We start from the raw sequence: 19,771 nt of genomic DNA, 5'->3' as shown, positions 1-19,771 counted from the left end.
TCAAGTAAGAATGCTTTATTAAATTTTGGTAAAAATTGCAAAGTTTTTTGAACAATTCTTTAAATTTTTCAGAAAATGTTCATGTTATCTTTATTACAGAGATTTGTAGAAAACATAATTAGAAGTGTTTCCAGGTAATTTGGTAAAGATTATTCATTTCTAGGTAAGGTGATTATTTTATTTTATTATTTTATTTAAAGATTTTTTTTGATGTGGACCATTTCTTTTAAAGTCTTTATTGAATTTGTTACAATATTGTTTCTGTTTTATGTTTTAGTTTTTTGGTTTCGAGGCATGTGGAATCTTACCTCCCCAACCAGGGATCGAATCCACATCCCCTGCATTGGAAGGCAAAGTCTTAACCACTGTACCACCAGGGAAGTCCTAGATGATTACTTTAGAATGAATACCCAAGGGAAAACATCTGAGGAGCACAAATTTATAAAACTATTTTATTTCCATATAAAATACAGAATATAAATTATGATAAATTTTAAAATGTGAATGAAACAACGAATGGAAGATAACTTTTTTAAAATGCATAATCTGGAAAAAGAAAATAGCCAATCTCTCTGATTACATCTAACATATGAATAATCATGGCAGATTTGGACAGTCCGTCAAGTTTTAAAAATCTTTATGTATTTTTGAATAGGTATTAAATGCTATGGTATACAATCCAAAGGGTACAAATGTAAGCAGAATGAAAACTAGGTCTTCCTGTCTTTCCTGCCCACTCAGCTATCTAATTCTCCAAAAGATGTCATATTTCTCTGCACCTTGCTTGGTCATATATTTTGGCCAAATTAATTTTAATTAGGAAGTAAACATTTCATTTTTTCTTCAGAAGAAGTTCAATCAAGGAATATGTTCAAGATAGGATGCCTCACAGAAAAACAAAAGTACCCTAAGAATTTATTCTAAAGAGTTTTACATCTACCATACTGAGTAAATATGCAGCAAAATGTTTTCTTTCCTTTTTATTTTTTTTTAAATAGCCAGAGAAGAAAGCTATTTTAAATTAGTAAATTCATTACAAAATATCTTTTAAAGAAAAGATGATTTACCTCTCAAGTATGTAAATTAAGTAACATCAGTCGAAAGAAGTGAATCCCAACACATACCCCACTTATTCTAATTAACTGATTTTAAATTATTTGCAATTAACATATTTTTTCCTATATCAATGGATTTTTCGGAAGGGCTTAAGAATAATTAAAAACAGCTCTTCCGTATAAGTTAAGCAAACTCTGTTCAATCATATTTACACTAAAAAGTTTTACTCCAAAAAAGTAAAGATTTGCTTTAAAAAAAAGTTAGCTGTCAGTCAAGCCTCTGTTCAAATTACCAGAAATTTTGAATTAATAGAGACAAAATTAAAAGAGTTAATATTCAATATCCATGGTATACTACAAAGGAAAAGAAACTTAGCAGGGAGTCTTTCCCATTTACAGTTTTTCTTCATATGAACTAAACAAAAAGACAAAGTCCTTAAAAAGTTAAGCTCCTTAATGACTTACAGATACACAGATTTTTAATTCACTCTATCCTTTCTATTTCCACAGCCCATGCCCTACTTAATGTTTTCTTTGCTTCTTGCCTAAACCATTGTAAGAATTTCCTCACTGGTCTCTCTCTTCCAATGGGGTTCCACAAAAAAAAAAAGAAAAAGAAAGGGTCTTTGTAGTTTAAAAAAAAAAAAAGCTCAGAAAGTGCTAGGTTAAATGATGTTTAAAAGTTTTTTTTAACCTATAGTCCTTCTCACTGCTTTTAATATTCTATGTGTATTGTAAATTCCCAAGATACTATAGTATATAACCATTTCTTAATACTATGCTGGTGTTCTAGGCAGTATGAAAAATGTTGGCATAAGTGATAAACTACTATATAGGTCAAGGTCTTACCTTCCCTTTCCAAGTTTACCTCCCATTGTGCTTCCAGCATCCTGTAACATCTACTACTCTTTTATACCTCTGTGCCTCTGTTCACGATGCCTCCCTATCTGCAATGTCCTTCCTCTCATCTCTACTTATTGAAATCATGTCCAGTCACAAAAGTGTAGGATCAAAAGGTACCTCCTCCAGGAAGTATTTCAAATTCTCTCCAATCTGATTTATTTTCAGCTTCCCCAAGACTCTATAACTTTATTATAGCAGTTATTTGTCTGCTTTAGGTTATATTGTAACTATAACTTCCTTCCTCAAACATTATAAGGAATAGAAAATAAGAATTTCCTAGTACATAGTTGGTATTCAAAACACTTATGAATTGAAATAGTGATTTTAATTTTCCTAAAGAATGCTTGAAAATAGATCTCATTTCATTATACAAATACATACAAGCCTGCAAAACTGGTAGAACAGACGTTATCACCTCCCCCATCACAGATTATTATAAACATCATAATTACTATTATATTAAGCAGCTAACATTCCTTGAACATTAACTATATGCCAGATACTAAGCTAAGTGCTTTACACAGTTTATTTCATTTACTCCTCAAAACAATCATATAAAGTAGGTTCCATTATTACCACCAATTTACGGATGAGGAAACTGAAGCTCCAAGAGGTAAAATCACATGCCCAAGGTCTGACAGTAGTAGGTTAGGGCTAATAAACGGCAGAGCTTAGAATAAATTCCAGATCTGTCTGACTGCAAAGCTCACTGTTAACTGCTACACTTTTCTGCCTTTCAGTATTTGCCCAAGCATTTCTCACTAATAAACCGTGATGCTAATCACAGTTCATTTAAACTTAGTAACAAAAAATATTCAAAATTTTCAGAGTCAAATAAAATGACATCTATACTGTTGAACCATGACAGCAACATGAAAATGAAAGAATTACTTACTTGCACAATTTGCCTTCTGCCATGTGGAATTGAAAAACTCAGACAGAATCACAACTATTTGCATTCTATCTGCCATTAAGAGACTTCTGGCACAACTATGACTCTCTGAGGAATTCTATAACGACAAAAGAAAAAGAAAGAAAAATACACTCTGAATATTTTTAGACTTCCCAAACAACTACTTGAGGCAAAAAACCTTATAAAAATAATTCAAATATTTATTATAAGCATTTAATTTTTTTGCTATAATCAAATAATGATGTCATTAATAATAACAACTGTAATAAAACAATAGCAGCTAACATTTACTGGTACCAGGTTCACTTGCAAGGGAAGAAAATCTTTGCTTCTTAAATAAATAAGTACTTGCTTCTATGGTACAATCTCAACTGCTTAGGCCCACATGTAATATTTCTTACTCCTTACGCACAGGAAAAAATTCTGGAAAGCTATTCACCAAAATGTAGCATTAGTTATCTCTGAATAATGGAAATAGAGCGATTTTCAATTTCTTTTTTGCCTCTTTTACACTAAATTTTTCTACAATGAACATATATTATTTACACATTTTTAAAAACCTGGTGGATAAATGATCACAAAACATTGTTTCAGGGCTTCCCTGGTGGCGCAGTGGTTGAGAGTCCGCCTGCTGATGCAGGGGACACAGTCCCCTGTGCCCCGGTCCGGGAAGATCCCACATGCCGCGGAGCGGCTAGGCCCGTGAGCCATGGCCGCTGAGCCTGCATGTCCGGATCCTGCGTGTCCGGAGCCTGTGCTCCGCAACGGGAGAGGCCACAACAGTGAGAAGCCCGCATACCACAAAAAACAAAAAAAATTGTTTCATCTTCTGGACATTTTTTGGCTCAAAATCTTAAAACCCACAAGAAAATGTGATACATCTAGTTTGTACCGAAACAGTTTGTACCCAGATAGAAGAACATGCTTTCCACAGATCGTTTTAATAATGAAACTCACACTATGCAAATAATAAATTCAAGTTCCTAAATTATTGGATCCTTATCTATTTCCTTTCCTTTTTGCCCCAAGCAAGGAACTAAGTCCTGCTGACTCTTCATTCTTTCAAAGTTATTTAACTCCTACTATTTATCCGGCACTATAAGAATCTTGGAGTTTTGAGTATACAAAGAGTATAAAGGAATGCCATCAACACTGGGTCTTCAAAACCTCCCCAGAGACATACAGATAAGGAATTAAATAGTGTCATTAGTAATAAAAGAGAGAATATGTTAACTCTAGAAAAGAACTGATCAGCCATGTGGGATAAGAAAAGAGGGAAGGAGGGCTTAACAGCAGAATTCTTGTTTTAAAATATTTCTGAAGATCATTTTGGGATGATTACCCTTTCTGTGGCTTAGTTTTGTTTTCTCATTAAAACATGCAGCCAAATGAATGCTTGCCTTTAAAATAGTAAATTGAATAAAACATTTTACTTTTTTTTTTTTTCTGTGGTACGCGGGCCCCTCACTGTTGTGGCCTCTCCCGTTCCGGAGCACAGGCTCCGGACACGCAGGATCCGGACATGCAGGCTCAGCGGCCATGGCTCACGGGCCTAGCCGCTCCGCGGCATGTGGGATCTTCCCGGACCGGGGCACGAACCTGTGTCCCCCGCATCGGCAGGTGGACTCTCAACCACTGTACCACCAGAGAAGCCCTGAATAAAACATTTTAAAAAGCCCTTTTCTTGGAATTGCTTTCAGAGCAATATCAGCTATAGAAGAAGATTTCATAAAAGATCAAACAATGGTTTGTGATAATTTACCCACCCGATTAAAGTAGAGCATGGCCTAAAGAGTCAGACAAACCTGGATTACTAGCTGGTAATCTTGGACAGCTGAGGTAAACTCTCTGAGGCTCAGTTCCATGATCATGAGTCCTACAGGTACAGCATTAAATGAAATACCATATGTTAATCACTTAGCACAATGTCTGGCACCTAGTAAGTAACTGATATATACTATTTCACCTAGCTACCTGTTGCCAACAAGAAGTGCTCTAAGTGGGTGTAGCTGGCTAAGTATAACCAGTTACTTAAGTAGAGTCTTATAAGTAGATGATTGGATATTTTAAAAATCAATACAGATAGAAACTAGGGGCCTGAACCAAGATGGTGGAGTAGAAGGACGTGCTCTCGCTCCCTCTTGTGAGAACACCAGAATCACAACTAGCTGCTGGACAATCATCGACAGGAAGGCACTGGAACTCACCAAAAAAAGACACCCCACATCCAAAGACAAAGGAGAAGCCACAATGAGACGGTAGGGGCACAATCACAGCAAAATCAAATCCCATAACTGCTGGGTGGGTGACTCACAGACTGGAGAACAATTATACCACAGAAGTCCACCCACTGGAGTGAAGGTTCTGAGCCCCACATCAGGCTTCCCAACCTGGGGGTCCGGCAACGGGAGGAGGAATTCCTAGAGAATCAGACTTTGAAGACTAGTGGGATCTGATTGCAGGACTTCGACAGGACTGGGGGAAACAGAGACTCCACTCTTGGAGGGTACACACAAAGTAGTATGCGCGTCGGGACCCAGGGGAAGGAGCAGTGAACCCAGGGGAGACTGAACCAGACCTACCTGCTAGTGTTGGAGGGTCTCCTGCAGAGGCGGGGGGTGGCTGTGGCTCACCACGGGGACAAGGACACTGGCAGCAGAAGTTCTGGTAAGTACTCCTTGGCGTGAGCCCTCCCAGAGTCCGCCATTAGCCCCACCAAAGAGCCCAGGTAGGCTCCAGTGTTGGGTTGCCTCAGGTCAAACAACCAAAAGGGAGGGAACCCAGCCCCACCCATCAGCAGTCAAGTGGATTAAAGTTTTACTGAGCTCTGCCCACCAGAGCAACACCCAGCTCTACCCACCACCAGTCCCTCCCATCAGGAAACCTGCACAAGCCTCTTAGATAGCCTCACCCACCAGAGGGCACACAGCAAAAGCAAGAAGAACTACAATACTGTGGGAAAAAACCCACAGCCTGTGGAACAAAAACCACATTCACAGAAAGACAGACAAGATGAAAAGGAAGAGGGCTATGTACCAGATGAAGGAACAAGATAAAACCCCGGAAAAACAACTAAATGAAGTGGAGATAGACAACCTTCCAGAAAAAGAATTCAGAATAATAATATGAAGATGATCCAGGACCTCGGAAAAACAACAGAGGAAAAGATCGAGAAGATGCAAGAAATGTTTAACAAAGACGTAGAAGAATTAAAGAACAAACAAACAGAGATGAACAATACAATAACTGAAATGAAAACTACACTAGAAGGAATCAATAGCAGAATAACTGAGGCAGAAGAACGGATAAGTGACCTGGAAGACAGAATGGTGGAATTCACTGCTGCAGAACAGAATAAAGAAAAAAGAATGAAAAGAAATGAAGACAGCCTAAGAGACCTCTGGGACAACATTAAATGCAACAACATTTGCATTATAGGGGTCCCAGAAGGAGAAGAGAGAGAGAAAGGACCTGAGAAGATATTTGAAGAGATTATAGTCGAAAACTTCCCTAATATGGGAAATGAAATAGCCATCCAAGTCCAGGAAGCGCAGCGAGTCCCATACAGGATAAACCCAAGGAGAAAAACGCCAAGACACATACTAATCAAATTGGCAAAAATTAAAGACAAAGAAAAATTATTGAAAGCAGCAAGGGAAAAATGACAAATAACATACAAGGGAACTCCCATAAGTTTAACAGCTGATTTCTCAGCAGACACTCTATAAGCCAGAAGGGAGTGGCATGATATACTTAAAGTAATGAAAGGGAAGAACCTACAGCCAAGATTATTCTACCTGGCAAGGATCTCATTCAGATTCGATGGAGAAATCAAAAGCTTTACAGACAAGCAAAAGCTAAGAGAATTCAGCACCACCAAACCAGCTCTACAACAAATGCTAAAGGAACATCTCTAAGTGGGAAACACAAGAGAAGAAAAGGACCTACAAAAACAAACCCAAAACAATTAAGAAAATGGTCAGAGTAACATACATATCGATAATTACCTCAAACGTGAATGGATTAAATGCTCCAAGCAAAAGACACAGGCTTGCTGAATGGATAGAAAAACAAGACCCATATATATGCTGTCTACAAGAGACCCACTTCAGACCTAGGGAAACATAGATACTAAAAGTGATGGGATGGAAAAAGATATTCCATGCAAATGGAAATCAAAAGAAAACTGGAGTAGCAATACTCATATCAGATAAAATAGACTTTAAAATAAACAATGTTACAAGAGACAAGGAAGGACACTACATAATGATCAAGGGATCAATCCAAGAAGATATAACAATTATAAATATATATGCACCCAACATAGAAGCACCTCAATACATAAGGCAACTGCTAACAGATGTAAAAGAGGAAATCGACAGTAACACAAAATAGTTGGGGACTTTAACACCTCACTTACACCAATGGACAGATCATCCAAAATGAAAATAAATAAGGAAACAGAAGCTTTAAATGACACAAATAGACCAGATAGATTTAATTGATATTTATAGGACATTCCATCCAAAAACGGCAGATTACACTGTCTTCTCAAGTGTGCACAGAACATTCTCCAGGACAGATCACATCTTGGGTCACAAATTAAGCCTCAGTAAATTTAAGAAAACTGAAATCATATCAAGCATCTTTTTAGACCACAACGCTATGAGATTAGAAATGAATTACAGGGGAAAAACGTAAAAAACACAAACACATGGAGGCTAAACACTACGTTACTAAAACCAAGAGATCACTGAAGAAATCAAAGAGGAAATCAAAAATACCTAGAGACAAATGACAATAAAAACACGACAATCCAAAACCTACGGGATGCAGCAAAAGCAGTTCTAAGAGGGAAGTTTATAGCTATACAAGCCTACCTCAAGAAACAAGAAAAATCTCAAATAAATAATCTAACCTTACACCTAAAGGAACTAGAGAAAGAACAAACAAAACCCAGTTAGCAGAAGGAAAGAAATCATAAAGATCAGAGCAGAAATAAATGAAATAGAAACAAAGAAAACAATAGCAAAGATCAATAAAACTAAAAGCTGGTTCTTTGAGAAGATAAACAAAATTGATAAACCATTAGCCAGACTCATTAACAAAAAGGGAGAGGACTCAAATCAATAAAAATAGAAATGAAAAGGGAGAAGTTACAACAGACACCACAGAAATACAAAGCATCCTAAGAGACTACTACAAGCAACTCTATGCCAATAAAATGGACAACCTGGAAGAAATGGACAAATTCTTAGAAAGGTATAACCTTGCAAGACTGAACCAGGAAGAAATAGAAAATATGAACAGACCAATCACAAGTAATGAAATTGAAACTGTGATTAAAAATCTTCCAACAAACAAAAGTCCAGGACCAGATGGCTTCACAGGTGAATTCTATCAAACACTTAGAGAAGAGCTAACATCCATCCTTCTCAAACTCTTCCAAAAAAATTGCAGAGGAAGGAACACTTCCAAACTCATTCTATGAGGCCACCATCACCCTGATACCAAAACCAGACAAAGATACTACAAAAATAGAAAATTACAGACCAATAGCACTGATAAATATAGATGCAAAATTCCTCAACAAAATACTAGCAAACAGAATCCAACAACACATTAAAAGGATCATACACCATGATCAAGTGGGATTTATCCCAGGGATGCAAGGATTCTTCAATATACACAAATCAATCAATGTGATACACCATATTAACAAACTGAAGAATAAAAACCATATGATCATCTCAATAGATGCAGAAAAAGCTTTTGACAATATTAAACACCCATTTATGATGAAAACTCTCCAGAAAGTGGGCATAGAGGGAACCTACCTCAACATAATAAAGGTCATATACGACAAACCCACAGTAAACATCATTCTCAATGGTGAAAAACTGAAAGCATTTCCTCTAAGATCAGGAACAAGACAAGGATGTCCACAATCACCGCTATTATTCAACATAGTTTTGGAAGTCCTAGCCTCAGCAATCAGAGAAGAAAAACAAATAAAAGGAATACAAATTGGAAAAGAAGAAGTAAGGCTGTCACTGTTTGCAGATGACATGATACTATACATAGAGAATCCTAAAGATGCCACCAGAAAACTACTAGAGCTGATCAATGAATTTGGTAAAGTTGCAGGATATAAAATTAATGCAGAAATCTCTTGCATTCCTATACACTAAGGATGAAAAATCAGAAAGAGAAATTAAGGAAACATTCCCATTTACCACTGCAATAAAAAGAATAAAATACCTAGGAATAAACCTACCTAGGGAGACAAAATACCTGAATGCAGAAAACTATAAGACACTGATGAAAGAAATTAAGGATGATACCAACAGATGGAGAGATATTACATGTTCTTGGATTGGAAGAATCAATATTGTGAAAATGACTATACTACCCAAAGCAATCTACAGATTCAATGCAATCTGTATCATGTTACCAATGCCATTTTTTATAGAAGTAGGACAAAAAATCTTCAAATTTGTATGGAGACACAAAAGACCCCGAATAGGGCTTCCCTGGTGGTGCAGTGGTTGAGAGTCCGCCTGCAGATGCAGGGGACACGGGTTCATGCCCCAGTCTGGGAGGATCCTACATGCCGTGGAGCGGCTGGGCCCGTGAGCCATGGCCACTGAGCCTGCGCATCCGGAGCCTGTGCTCCGCAGCGGGAAAGGCCACAACAGTGAGAGGCCCGCGTACCGCAAAAAAAAAAAAAAAAAAGACCCCGAATAGCCAAAGCAGTCTTGAGGGAAAAAAACGGAGCTGGAGGAATCAGACTCTCTGAATTCAGACTATACTACAAACCTACAGTAATCAAGACAATATGGTACTGGCACAAAAACAGAAACATAGATCAATGGAACAAGATAGAAAGCCCAGAGGTAAACCCACACACCTATGGTCAACTAATCTATGACAAAGGAGGCAAGGATATACAATGGAAATAATTGTATTTTCAATAAGTGGTGCTGGGAAAACTGGACAGCTACATGTAAAAGAATGAAATTAGAACACTCCCGAACACCATACACAAAAATAAACTCAAAATGGATTTGAGACCTAAATGTAAGACTGGACACTATAAAACTCTTAGAGGAAAACATAGGAAGAACACTCTTTGACATAAATCACAGCAAAATCTTTTTTGATCCACCTCCTAGAGTAATGGAAATAAAACGAAAAATAAACAAATGGGACCTAATGAAACTTAAAAGCTTTTGCAAAGCAAAGGAAACCATAAACAAGACGAAAAGACAACTCTCAGAATGGGAGAAAATATTTGCAAATGAATCAACGGACAAAGGATTAATCTGCAAAATATATAAACAGCTCATGCAGCTCAATATTAAAAAACAAACAACCCAATCCAAAAATGGGCAGAAGACCTAAATAGACATTTCTCCAAAGAAGACATACAGATGGCCAAGAAGCACATGAAAAGCTGCTCAACATCACTAATTATTAGAGAAATGCAAATCAAAACTACAATGAGGTATCACCTCACACCAGTTAGAATGGGCATCATCAGAAAATCTACAAACAACAAATGCTGGAGAGGGTGTGGAGAAAAGGGAACCCTCTTGCACTGTTGATGGGAATGTAAACTGATACAGCCACTATGGAGAACAGTAGGGAGGTTCCTTAAAAAACTAAGAATAGAATTACCATATGATCCAGCAATCCCACTACTGGGCATATACCCAGAAAAAACCACAATTCAAAAAGACACATGCACCCCAATGTTCACTGCAGCACTATTTACAATAGCCAGGTCATGGAAGCAACCTAACTGCCTATCAACAGAAGAATGGATAAAGAAGATGTGGCACATAGATACAATGGAATATTACTCAGCCATAAAAAGGAATGAAACTGGGTCATTTGTTGATACGTGGATGGATCTAGAGAGTGTCATACAGAGTGAAGTAAGTCAGAAAGAGAAAAACAAATATCGTATGTTAACGCATATATGTGGAACCTAGAAAAATGGTACAGATGAACCGGTTTGCAGGGCAGAAATTGAGACACAGATATAGAGAACAAACGTATGGACACCAAGGGGGGAAAGCTGCGGGGGGGTGGGTGTGGTGGGATGAACTGGGTGATTGGGATTGACATGTATACACTGATGTGTATAAAATTGATGACTAATAAGAACCTGCTGTACAAAGAAAAAATTAAAAATAAAAATAAATAAATAAGTCAAAATCAATACAGAATAACCTGTATGAGTGGTCAACGTGCGGAACAGTTCAGTTGAGGAAGACATCAGAGTAGTTGGGAGAAATAAGGAGAGTTCATGGAGGAAGCAGGATTTGAACTAAGCCCTATACTAAGAAAGGGAAGAAGGTTTTAAAATGGGGTAAATAAAATGATCAAGGGGTGAAAGTAGGAATGGTTATGCAGTATTCAGGGAGTATTCAGGAGACCAGTGGAAGGTACCTCTATGAAAGTAGAGGCAGTAGAGGGAGAAGTCAGGGCAAGGTAATGAAACGTCTTGAGGGTTATGAGAGTCACACAGTGGGAAACTTTTTAAGATTTTTGAGGAAGATGGCATGAAAAGCAGAGTTTGGAGAGCATAGGTCTATGTCATAATATGTAGGGTGAAGCAGGAGACTAAATAGACTATTTCCATAGTTCATGTATAATGAGAAGATAGTAGCAACAGTGAGAATGGAAGGTTAGTGATGAATAATCCCAACAACGATGATGTACTTTTGAATACCTAATGGTTCTAAAAGCTCTAAATGTATAACTCATTTAATCCTTGTAACAACGCTATGAAATAGGCAGTAGTATCCTTTTGGATTCAAACCCAGCCTCTTTCACTGCATGGTCTTGGGTAAGTTACTTAATCACTCCGAGGCTCAGTTTCTTAAAGCATGATATCCACCTATATATGTCTAGGTTCCTTATTTGGACAAAAGTTCCTTTAGGATGGAAACTTTGTCTTATATCTTTGTATTCCCAACACCTAGCATATGACAAAAAACATTGGCCTTTGGTTTATATTTAGAACTTTTAGAACTCAAATCTGTCACAACCACTTAGCAGAAACCTAACCACAATGAATCCAACAATACACTTTCATCATGCCTATTTGGCTAAATGCAAACAACCAGACAGATTATTTCCACAATAAATCCATAATCCCAAACTGTACTCCTCACTCTGTCTGCTCATTCTCCCCTGATTAACACCACTATTGCAATCTTCTCCACTCTCCCTTGAAACTCTGATATCCCTCTGACCCTTTACTCTCAAGTGAAGATCTAGCCTCCTGGTTGACAGTGAAAACAGAGACCATCAAGCTGAAACTCTGATCTGCCTACCCCTCTACACCCAACCTCTCCTTCTACCCTCCTGTTAGAGTGCAGAACGTGCCTGCCCCTGTCAAAGGCTCATCTCTCTCTCTCTCTCTGTGGATGTCTTAGATCTCAACTACTCTGCCTTCTCAGGAAAACTGACCTTGTTTACTTTCCCACTGTTTCCTATATCTTCCCTCTCTCTATAGGATTCTTCCTATCAGCATTTGAACATGTTCAGGTCTCTCCCATCTTAAGAAAGGAAGAAGGGAAGTAGAGACAGAGGGATGGAGGGACAAAGGAACCGAAAGAAATTAAAAGAAAATCCCTGAGTCTCAATTCCTCTTTAGTGACCTTTCTTATCTCTTCCTTATGGCCAAACTTTTAGTTGTGTAACATCACTATTCCCACTTCCTCATCTTCCATTCATTATTTAATCTACTTTAATCTTACTCCCACCCCCAAGTGCTCCCTCAAAATGGCTCTTATGGCACCAAGAATGCCAATGTTGATAGATTCACTTCTGGTCCTCTCAGCTGGATTTGACACAAATAACCACCCCTTCCCTTTTCCCTGATTTATAGGACAGCACATTCTCCTGATTTTTCTTAATCTCTCCGGCTCTTCTTTCTTGGTCTCTTTCAATATTTTATCTTCTAACCAAATCTTCAACCCAGCAGTTCTTATGTATTCTCACTTCTTACTCAAACTCATCATGCCATGGTTTCAAACACTACTTTTAAGCTGACTACTCCCAAACCTATTATCCCCAATCCACATCTCTAGACACACACATCCAACCACATATGCAATATCTCCACCTAGATGTCTCATAAACACCTCAGAATCAACAAGTTCAATATCAAGTTCATGATCTTCCCCCACCAAACAGGTTCCTCCCTCCATCTTAGTAAATAGCAACCCTATTCACTAAGCTGCTCTTATTAAAACCCTGGAAATCATCGTTCCTTTCCTTCATATTCCATATTCAATTAACTACCAAGTTTTGTCAGTTCTACCTCCTAAATATCTCTGAAATCTATCCATTTCTCCCCGTCACAATGGCCCCCATGTGGCCTAGCCACCACCATTTCTCACATCACTGTAAGAGTCTCTTAATTCATTTCCCCACACATACTATTCCCCTACCCTCCCCAGTCCCTGTCCCCTCCATTTTCTCTCATGTAGCCATAATGACCTTTTAAAGTACAAATCGGATCATATCATTCACAGAATTAAACCCTTCAGTAATATCACACTGCTTTAAAATCAAAGACTAAAACCCTTAGTAATACCCTACAGTTAATATGACCTGGCACCTGCCCACTTCCTCAGGCTCAGATCACTAGTCTCCTCCTGGCTCACGGTGCTTTGAGTTCTTTCTAGTCCTTAAACATACCAGACTCCCATTCAGAGTCTTCACACCTGCTACTTCGTAACATGTATACATTCTCTCTCCTCCCCAACCTTCTCAAATTTTAGGTGTCAGCTTTAATCACTGACCACTTCTATCTACTCTCAGCTGATCTTGAATGCTCAAGATCTGCATTCTTGTTATATGCTTTGGCAGCATCTGGGATTTTTTTCTCTGCAACACTTATCACACCTGAATTAAATAATTACTTTTATAACAATATGTTTAATGTCTGTTTCCCCTACCAGACTACAAGCTCTGCTCATTCACAGCTATATGCCTAGTTACTACCACTACCCTGCACATAACAGGTACTCAATAATTTTTTTTTTTAGTGAAAAAGAAGCACTACATTTTCTGATCTCCAATGAAAGAGACTAAAACTACACTAAAACTATGTTGAACACTTCCAGATACATACCTCCAATCATAGGTAATATATATATACATATCTATATGTCTATCTGCTTATATAAATTTTAAACAAACCAAGTATAATAAGATGAAGATTAGCAATTCAGAATTTGGGGGGCCAAAGCAACCTGGCAACCACTCTAGTGATGCTGAACAGCTCAATGAAACTACATCTCTTTTCAGTTTAAATTAAAGAAGAAACTATGACTCTAAGTAAGAGGGAATCCGTCAATTCTACTATTCAGGTTTCACAAATCACTGTATTCTTTACCTTGAGATAATAAAATGATATTATTTGTTTTATATTAGTTTTATCTTATTAGTCCTTGACCCAGTAATTCCAAGAGGAAGTGACTAGAAAATAGAATTCTCATCAGACAACTCTATTACAGTTAAATGAATCAGCTTGCTGTACCACAGAAATAGCTTACTAATTTCTACCTTTGATTCTTTTTCTCCTTGTTATACTCCCCTCCTCTCTCAATCAATCCATGGACATTGATTCACCCTAAAGAGGTGAGAAAGAATGTCTTGTTCATAATTGCACTTGTAGGTATTCTCTGATTAACCCCACCTTGCTCTGTTCCCTCCTTTAATTCAGCATCTCCTTCACTCTTTTGTTCTAAAATCCTATTGTACAATTTATAACACTCACATTGATGATTTTTTCCCTTTTTCTTTTTCTCAGTATAGATTTATTTTTATTTCCCCAACTACACTGACAGTTTAAGGCCTGGACTTTACCCTCCTTTTCCTTCAAATACCCTTTAACCAGCCCAATATTTAAGAATAGCATGTGCTTGCTAATTAAGCTTATTTAAATGAAAGACTGAGTCTATGTGAGTCAAAGAAAATACATTACTCTCCAGAAACAATTCCCTGCCACACACACACAAAGGACAACTGATTCCTTTAAGTTCACTCCTAAGAAACTCAGACATAATTTTCCATAGGTTCATCATTACACATAATGGTTCAATTCCCAGACCAATCTGAAAAGGCCTATAAAATCCACGAAGTACCTCACAACTGCAGAAATCATGCTTTTGAGCTACCACATCCAGCTCTACTGAGGAAAGGGGATGGGGGGTAGGCAAGATCTAGGATGAGTTGGAGAGGAAATACGGATTGGGGAAAGGGGTTTCTGCCTCTTTTTATCTCTTTACCCCGTTCCTTCACACAACAGTGAGGCGAGCTGGGTGTGCAGGTCACTGGTAGAATCAGACACAAAGCAGAGGAAGCAAGTTTCTGCCGTCTCCACACTGGGAAGCCTCCTGTAGGCAGTAGGGAATTCATGTGGAAATTCATATACAAATATGCCCATAATTGGCCCACAGATGCCCATCACTGTGCCACCAGAGTTTGGGGTAATTTTTTAACCTCTTCTTAATTCCACAGAAACTACACAAATGAGGAATGTGTTTGCTGCCTCAAAAGATCCAAGCTTTGCTTCAGGACTCACGGTCATTCTGGCCACAGAACAATGCACGTAACTGCTTAAAACAGAATATGATGCCATATCATATCCTGCTGTAGTTGACAGGGACAAGTCTTTGGTGTTTTACTTTAAAATCATGGTGAGATATACTATATATATATATATATATATATGTATATATATACATACACACACACACACACACACACACACATATCCCTTGCTATACCCAGGAGAAGTATGCCTGAAAAATACTACATGTAGGTCTACATTTACTTAAAGTACCTTGAAAAGTAGCTCTTTACAGAGACTGGCCACAGAATTTATTTAATGCAAATAAATTCCCTATTTTTGTAAAAAATACATATTTATGTCAAGTAATATCAAGCTGACAAAGTAGGATGCAACTATATATGTTTATATTTTGTCAAATCAACTATAATTTATGAAATAATTCCAACCACATTTTCATGAGACTTTTTCTCCCAGTACAAGAGGAACTTTCCACTCCATAATCGCAAAGTCATTTCTCCTGTTTTTCCTTTACAAGGCATATCCAGCCCATACCTCATGACTCCCACCAGCCCTGACACTAATCCCTTCCTACTCTAGCCCCTTTAAGGTACTTAGGAACAAGGACATGTCTGTGCCTGCCTGTCTTCCTTCCTCCCTCCCTGCCTTCCTTTCTTTCTCTTTCTTTCTTTTAATTAAGACCCTCACAGCACCAACCACATGACCAGAGAGCTCGAAGAGTACCAAGAGTGGAAGGCAGATTTACCCTTTTGTAAAATTTTAGTTCCCATTTACTGAGAACTGTTACTATGTGTAGTAATAGTTTTCTAAGAGTTCCTCTCATCCCCATCTTACAGATGAGACAACAGTTACAGAGAATATAACTTGCCCAGAGTACACCTCTAATAAGCAGAGAACTGGTCTCCTGGCAGAATGGCTCCAGCCTGTATTAATGACTAAAATGAACTCTCATGCATTATCTCTTTTTATTTTTTTAACAGTCACATCTGGCAGCGGTTTTTCTCCATTCTACAGAGGAGGAAACTCCAAGATAGACTCCAAGATAATTAATCCAAGGTCCAACTGCTAGAAAGTGGTGGATCTGAAAATGCCTGGCTACAGAGCTCAAGCTCCTTACCACCAGCACACTATAGTTTCCCCACTCCACCTGGGGTTTCAGGAAAGAGTCCTTCCTGGGAACTCCAGGTGGAGATGGGAAGAAGCTGTGGCAGACTGGGGGGAAAGAGGTGACGAAAGGTAGAGTTGGGGTGCAGAAGCCCCAAGAAAACTAGTCATACCTATCTGCAAATATGTACCCAAAGATGCCCAACAGCAGCCATGGAAGCAAAAATCCAAACCCCACGCCCCATAATGCCACCCACTTTTCTGATGCCCCTAACTCCACAGTCCCAATCCAACCTCTTTTTCTCACAAAAGGGGAAACTGAACACCCCCCCCACCCCGAGATAACCATCATTCCATCCTCCTCCCTTTCCCACAATCCACGCCAGAGGTCCCGGGTGTGCCTTCTACCCACCCCTACGGCTCGGCTGATGTTGTCCATCTTGCTGGCGACCTGTTGGAAGAGAGGATAGCAGGTCTGACAGAGGCGCACCGGCCGGGCGCCGCGCACTAGACACCCGGTCAGCTCTGCGCTGCTGTTGGCGAAGTCCAGCAGCAGCTCCCGGCACTCGGGATCCAGATCCGGCAAGTCTGGGGGTAGTGACAGTGGCCCCATGCTTCCGCCCTGCAGTAGAGCCAGGGACAAGTCCTCCACCTTCAGCAACTGCTCCTCCGACAAGAGGTCGTGGAGGACCCGGTGGGGACTGCTGCCCAAGGAGAAGGTGCCCAGAGCCAGCCCCGACCACAGCAGCGCCACTAGCAGCAGCCGCAGCAGCAGCAACGATGACCTCCGCCGCGCGACTGTCCGGTCCGGGTCCATCGCGGGGTTCACGAACCCCAAGGTACAGACCTCCACCTCTCCGCCCCTAATCGGTGCTGCGGACAGCTGCCGCTTCCGGTTTCCTCGGGCGCAGGCCGCGAGCAGGGTCACGAGGAGCGCGCGTCACGGCCCCGCCTCCGGCGCGCGGCGCCCCGCCCCATTGGCTGCAGAGAGCCTCTCGCGCCGCGGGCCGGCGCGCGTGCGGGAGCGCGCACACAGGGGCGGTTTCGCGCTCCCAGCCTGTGGCAAGCGCCTGACCGAGGGGCGCGCGAGACCCGGTTGGCGTCAGCTGTGGAGGCCGGAGCTGAGGCTCGCCTGCCCTATGAATATAGGCGTCGGCCGCTTTGAGCAGTTAAATCTCTGGGGTCTTGCCCTCGGTTGCCCACCTCTTTAGGAGTTCGTTGAGTTCTAGAAGTCTGAGGAGTTATGTGCCACAGAAAGACGGACGGCCTCCGCCGTGGGAATTACGAGTGAGTTCTCTGAGAAAGCCTGCTGGCACGTGCCTTGCAGGTTTTTTTACTTGGTATTTCTTAGCATAATTTTCCCCCTCAAAATATTTGGAAAGAGTAATGACGTGTGTTGATTATTTTTGATAGTGGAACCTAGCGGCTTAAAGCTTTTTTTAAAAAAAAAAAAACTCATCTGTGTCAGCGCTGTCCGATAGACTTCCTGAGGTGATGGAAAGATTCTGTATCTGCGCTCATACAGTAGCCACTAGCCACTTGCGGCTGTGGAACACTCGTAATGTGGCTGCTGCCACCGGGGAACTGAATTTTTAACTGTATTTAATGTGAATGTAAATAGCCCTATCTGGCGAGCGGTGCTGTGTCGGACAGCGCAGGTCTAAGTTCTCTCACTGTGTAGCCTGGTCCTTGGGTGGCTAATGTCCAGGTTTCCTTGCGACTGAAGGGGTTCCTGGGGTGCAGCCCAAGCCTGTATCCCAGTGCAAAAACCTGGAAAATCCTTGCCAAACCGCTCAATTTCAAACTCCTATCCAGTTTCTGACAAGCCCAGGGCAATCTTTGGGGACACTCGGAAAAGCTTCCTGATACCACTACTGGGCTGTAAAAAGAATTTAGCTAATGACCTGGAAAACGGTTTTCTGACAAGCATATGCTAACAAATTTGGTAGAAAAATTATTTCCTGGCTGTTTTGTGTCATCCCGCTTTCGTTTTTGCCTTGTAAATTGCAGAGTGGCTGTACTAATTCCTATTCATCTTATGGTGCTAATTTATGTTTCTGAGAGTTGGTAGAGTTACCTTTTTAAGTCTGATTATTGTTTTGTGTTCCTAATGGGAAGGGAGAAAAGGCCCATAATTTCTTTAACATGCCTCTTTATTCTTTTACTATTACAAACAATATTGCAGGTAATAATCATATCTATACAAGGTTGGTATATGTTTAAGATAAATTCCTAGCAGTAGACTTGCTGGGTCAGAGAGTATGTGTATTTGTGATGTTGTTGATTGTGCTATATTACTTTCCACGGAGGTTTAATAATTTACTCATAATGGTTCCTAAAGAACTCTTAAAGAATGGTAATTCTAACATGTAGAAAGACCTAAAAGTTATAGGATGACATTTGAGAAAATTAAGACAACTTATTTTACTGGGGTGGCTAATGTCCAGGTTTCCTTAGGACTGAAGGAGTTCCTAGAGTGCATGCAGCACAAACCTGCATCCAATGCAAAAACCTGGAAAATCCTGGACAAACCGCTCAATTTCAAACTTCCCTTCCTGGAGCAATTCCATCCTAAAGCCGTTAGATCAAGTAGCGTAAGGTTGGCATCCATGCTTGGTGGGGTGGGGGTGTCAGAGGCCCAGAGAGGGGTGTCAGAGCACAGGGAAGACGAGGAAGACATGACCAGGGTGGGGGTGGGGGTATCCTGATGCAGGGTATTGGATCCTGAGTTGGGTAAGAAGGGTTTCCCTGTAAGGGAGGGTACAGCAGTGACTGGGAGTTTGCTTACCTTCAGAAGGATTGATCAAATAGGTAAATATATTAAGGATAATGGGAGTCTGGTTTCTCATTGTCCAAGAAGGGAGTTACAAATATGAAAAGGGAGAAAAGTAGAATGAACTCTGTAGTGTTGGATTAGAATTAGCAATGTATGTATTATTAGTGGCTGCAAATACATACAGAAATAGATTGTGGCTTCTAAATGTCATTCCCCACTAAAAGGAATCAAGAATCCTTGGAGGAATAGCCAATTCTACCACTGGGGTAGGAAAAGCAGAAGTTTAGCCTGGATCATCATTTTGTACCAGAAAGTAAGGAAGTGCTGAGAGAATGATGGGGATGTGTCAAGAACACACAGAAGCCAGCTTAACTAGGCTCCCACTGGCCAAATCTGGAACA

General features: G+C 39.9%; 1 protein-coding gene across 3 annotated transcripts in view; it reads right to left on the bottom strand.

The window, feature by feature from the left end:
* Positions 1 to 17,482, bottom strand: part of OSTM1 (osteoclastogenesis associated transmembrane protein 1) — a 47,862-nt gene extending 30,380 nt beyond the window's left edge. For all 3 annotated transcript variants that reach the window (XR_009543756.1, XR_009543755.1, XM_060167370.1), the window contains exons 1-2: positions 17,007 to 17,482; positions 2,854 to 2,968 (exon numbers count right to left, since the gene is read on the bottom strand). Coding sequence is in view for 1 of the 3 variants with exons in the window: in XM_060167370.1 (XP_060023353.1) it covers positions 2,854 to 2,968; positions 17,007 to 17,411 (520 nt within the window). In the remaining 2 variants the exon portion in view is untranslated. The remainder of the gene's footprint in view (positions 1 to 2,853; positions 2,969 to 17,006) is intronic.
* Between the last annotated feature and the right edge of the window lie 2,289 nt (positions 17,483 to 19,771).

Source organism: Lagenorhynchus albirostris, chromosome 12 (genome assembly GCF_949774975.1).
Source record: "Lagenorhynchus albirostris chromosome 12, mLagAlb1.1, whole genome shotgun sequence".
Classification (NCBI taxonomy): Eukaryota; Metazoa; Chordata; class Mammalia; order Artiodactyla; family Delphinidae; genus Lagenorhynchus; species Lagenorhynchus albirostris.
The sequence above is the reverse complement of the archived record's forward strand: the minus strand, read 5'-3'. Positions and strand labels throughout refer to the sequence as shown.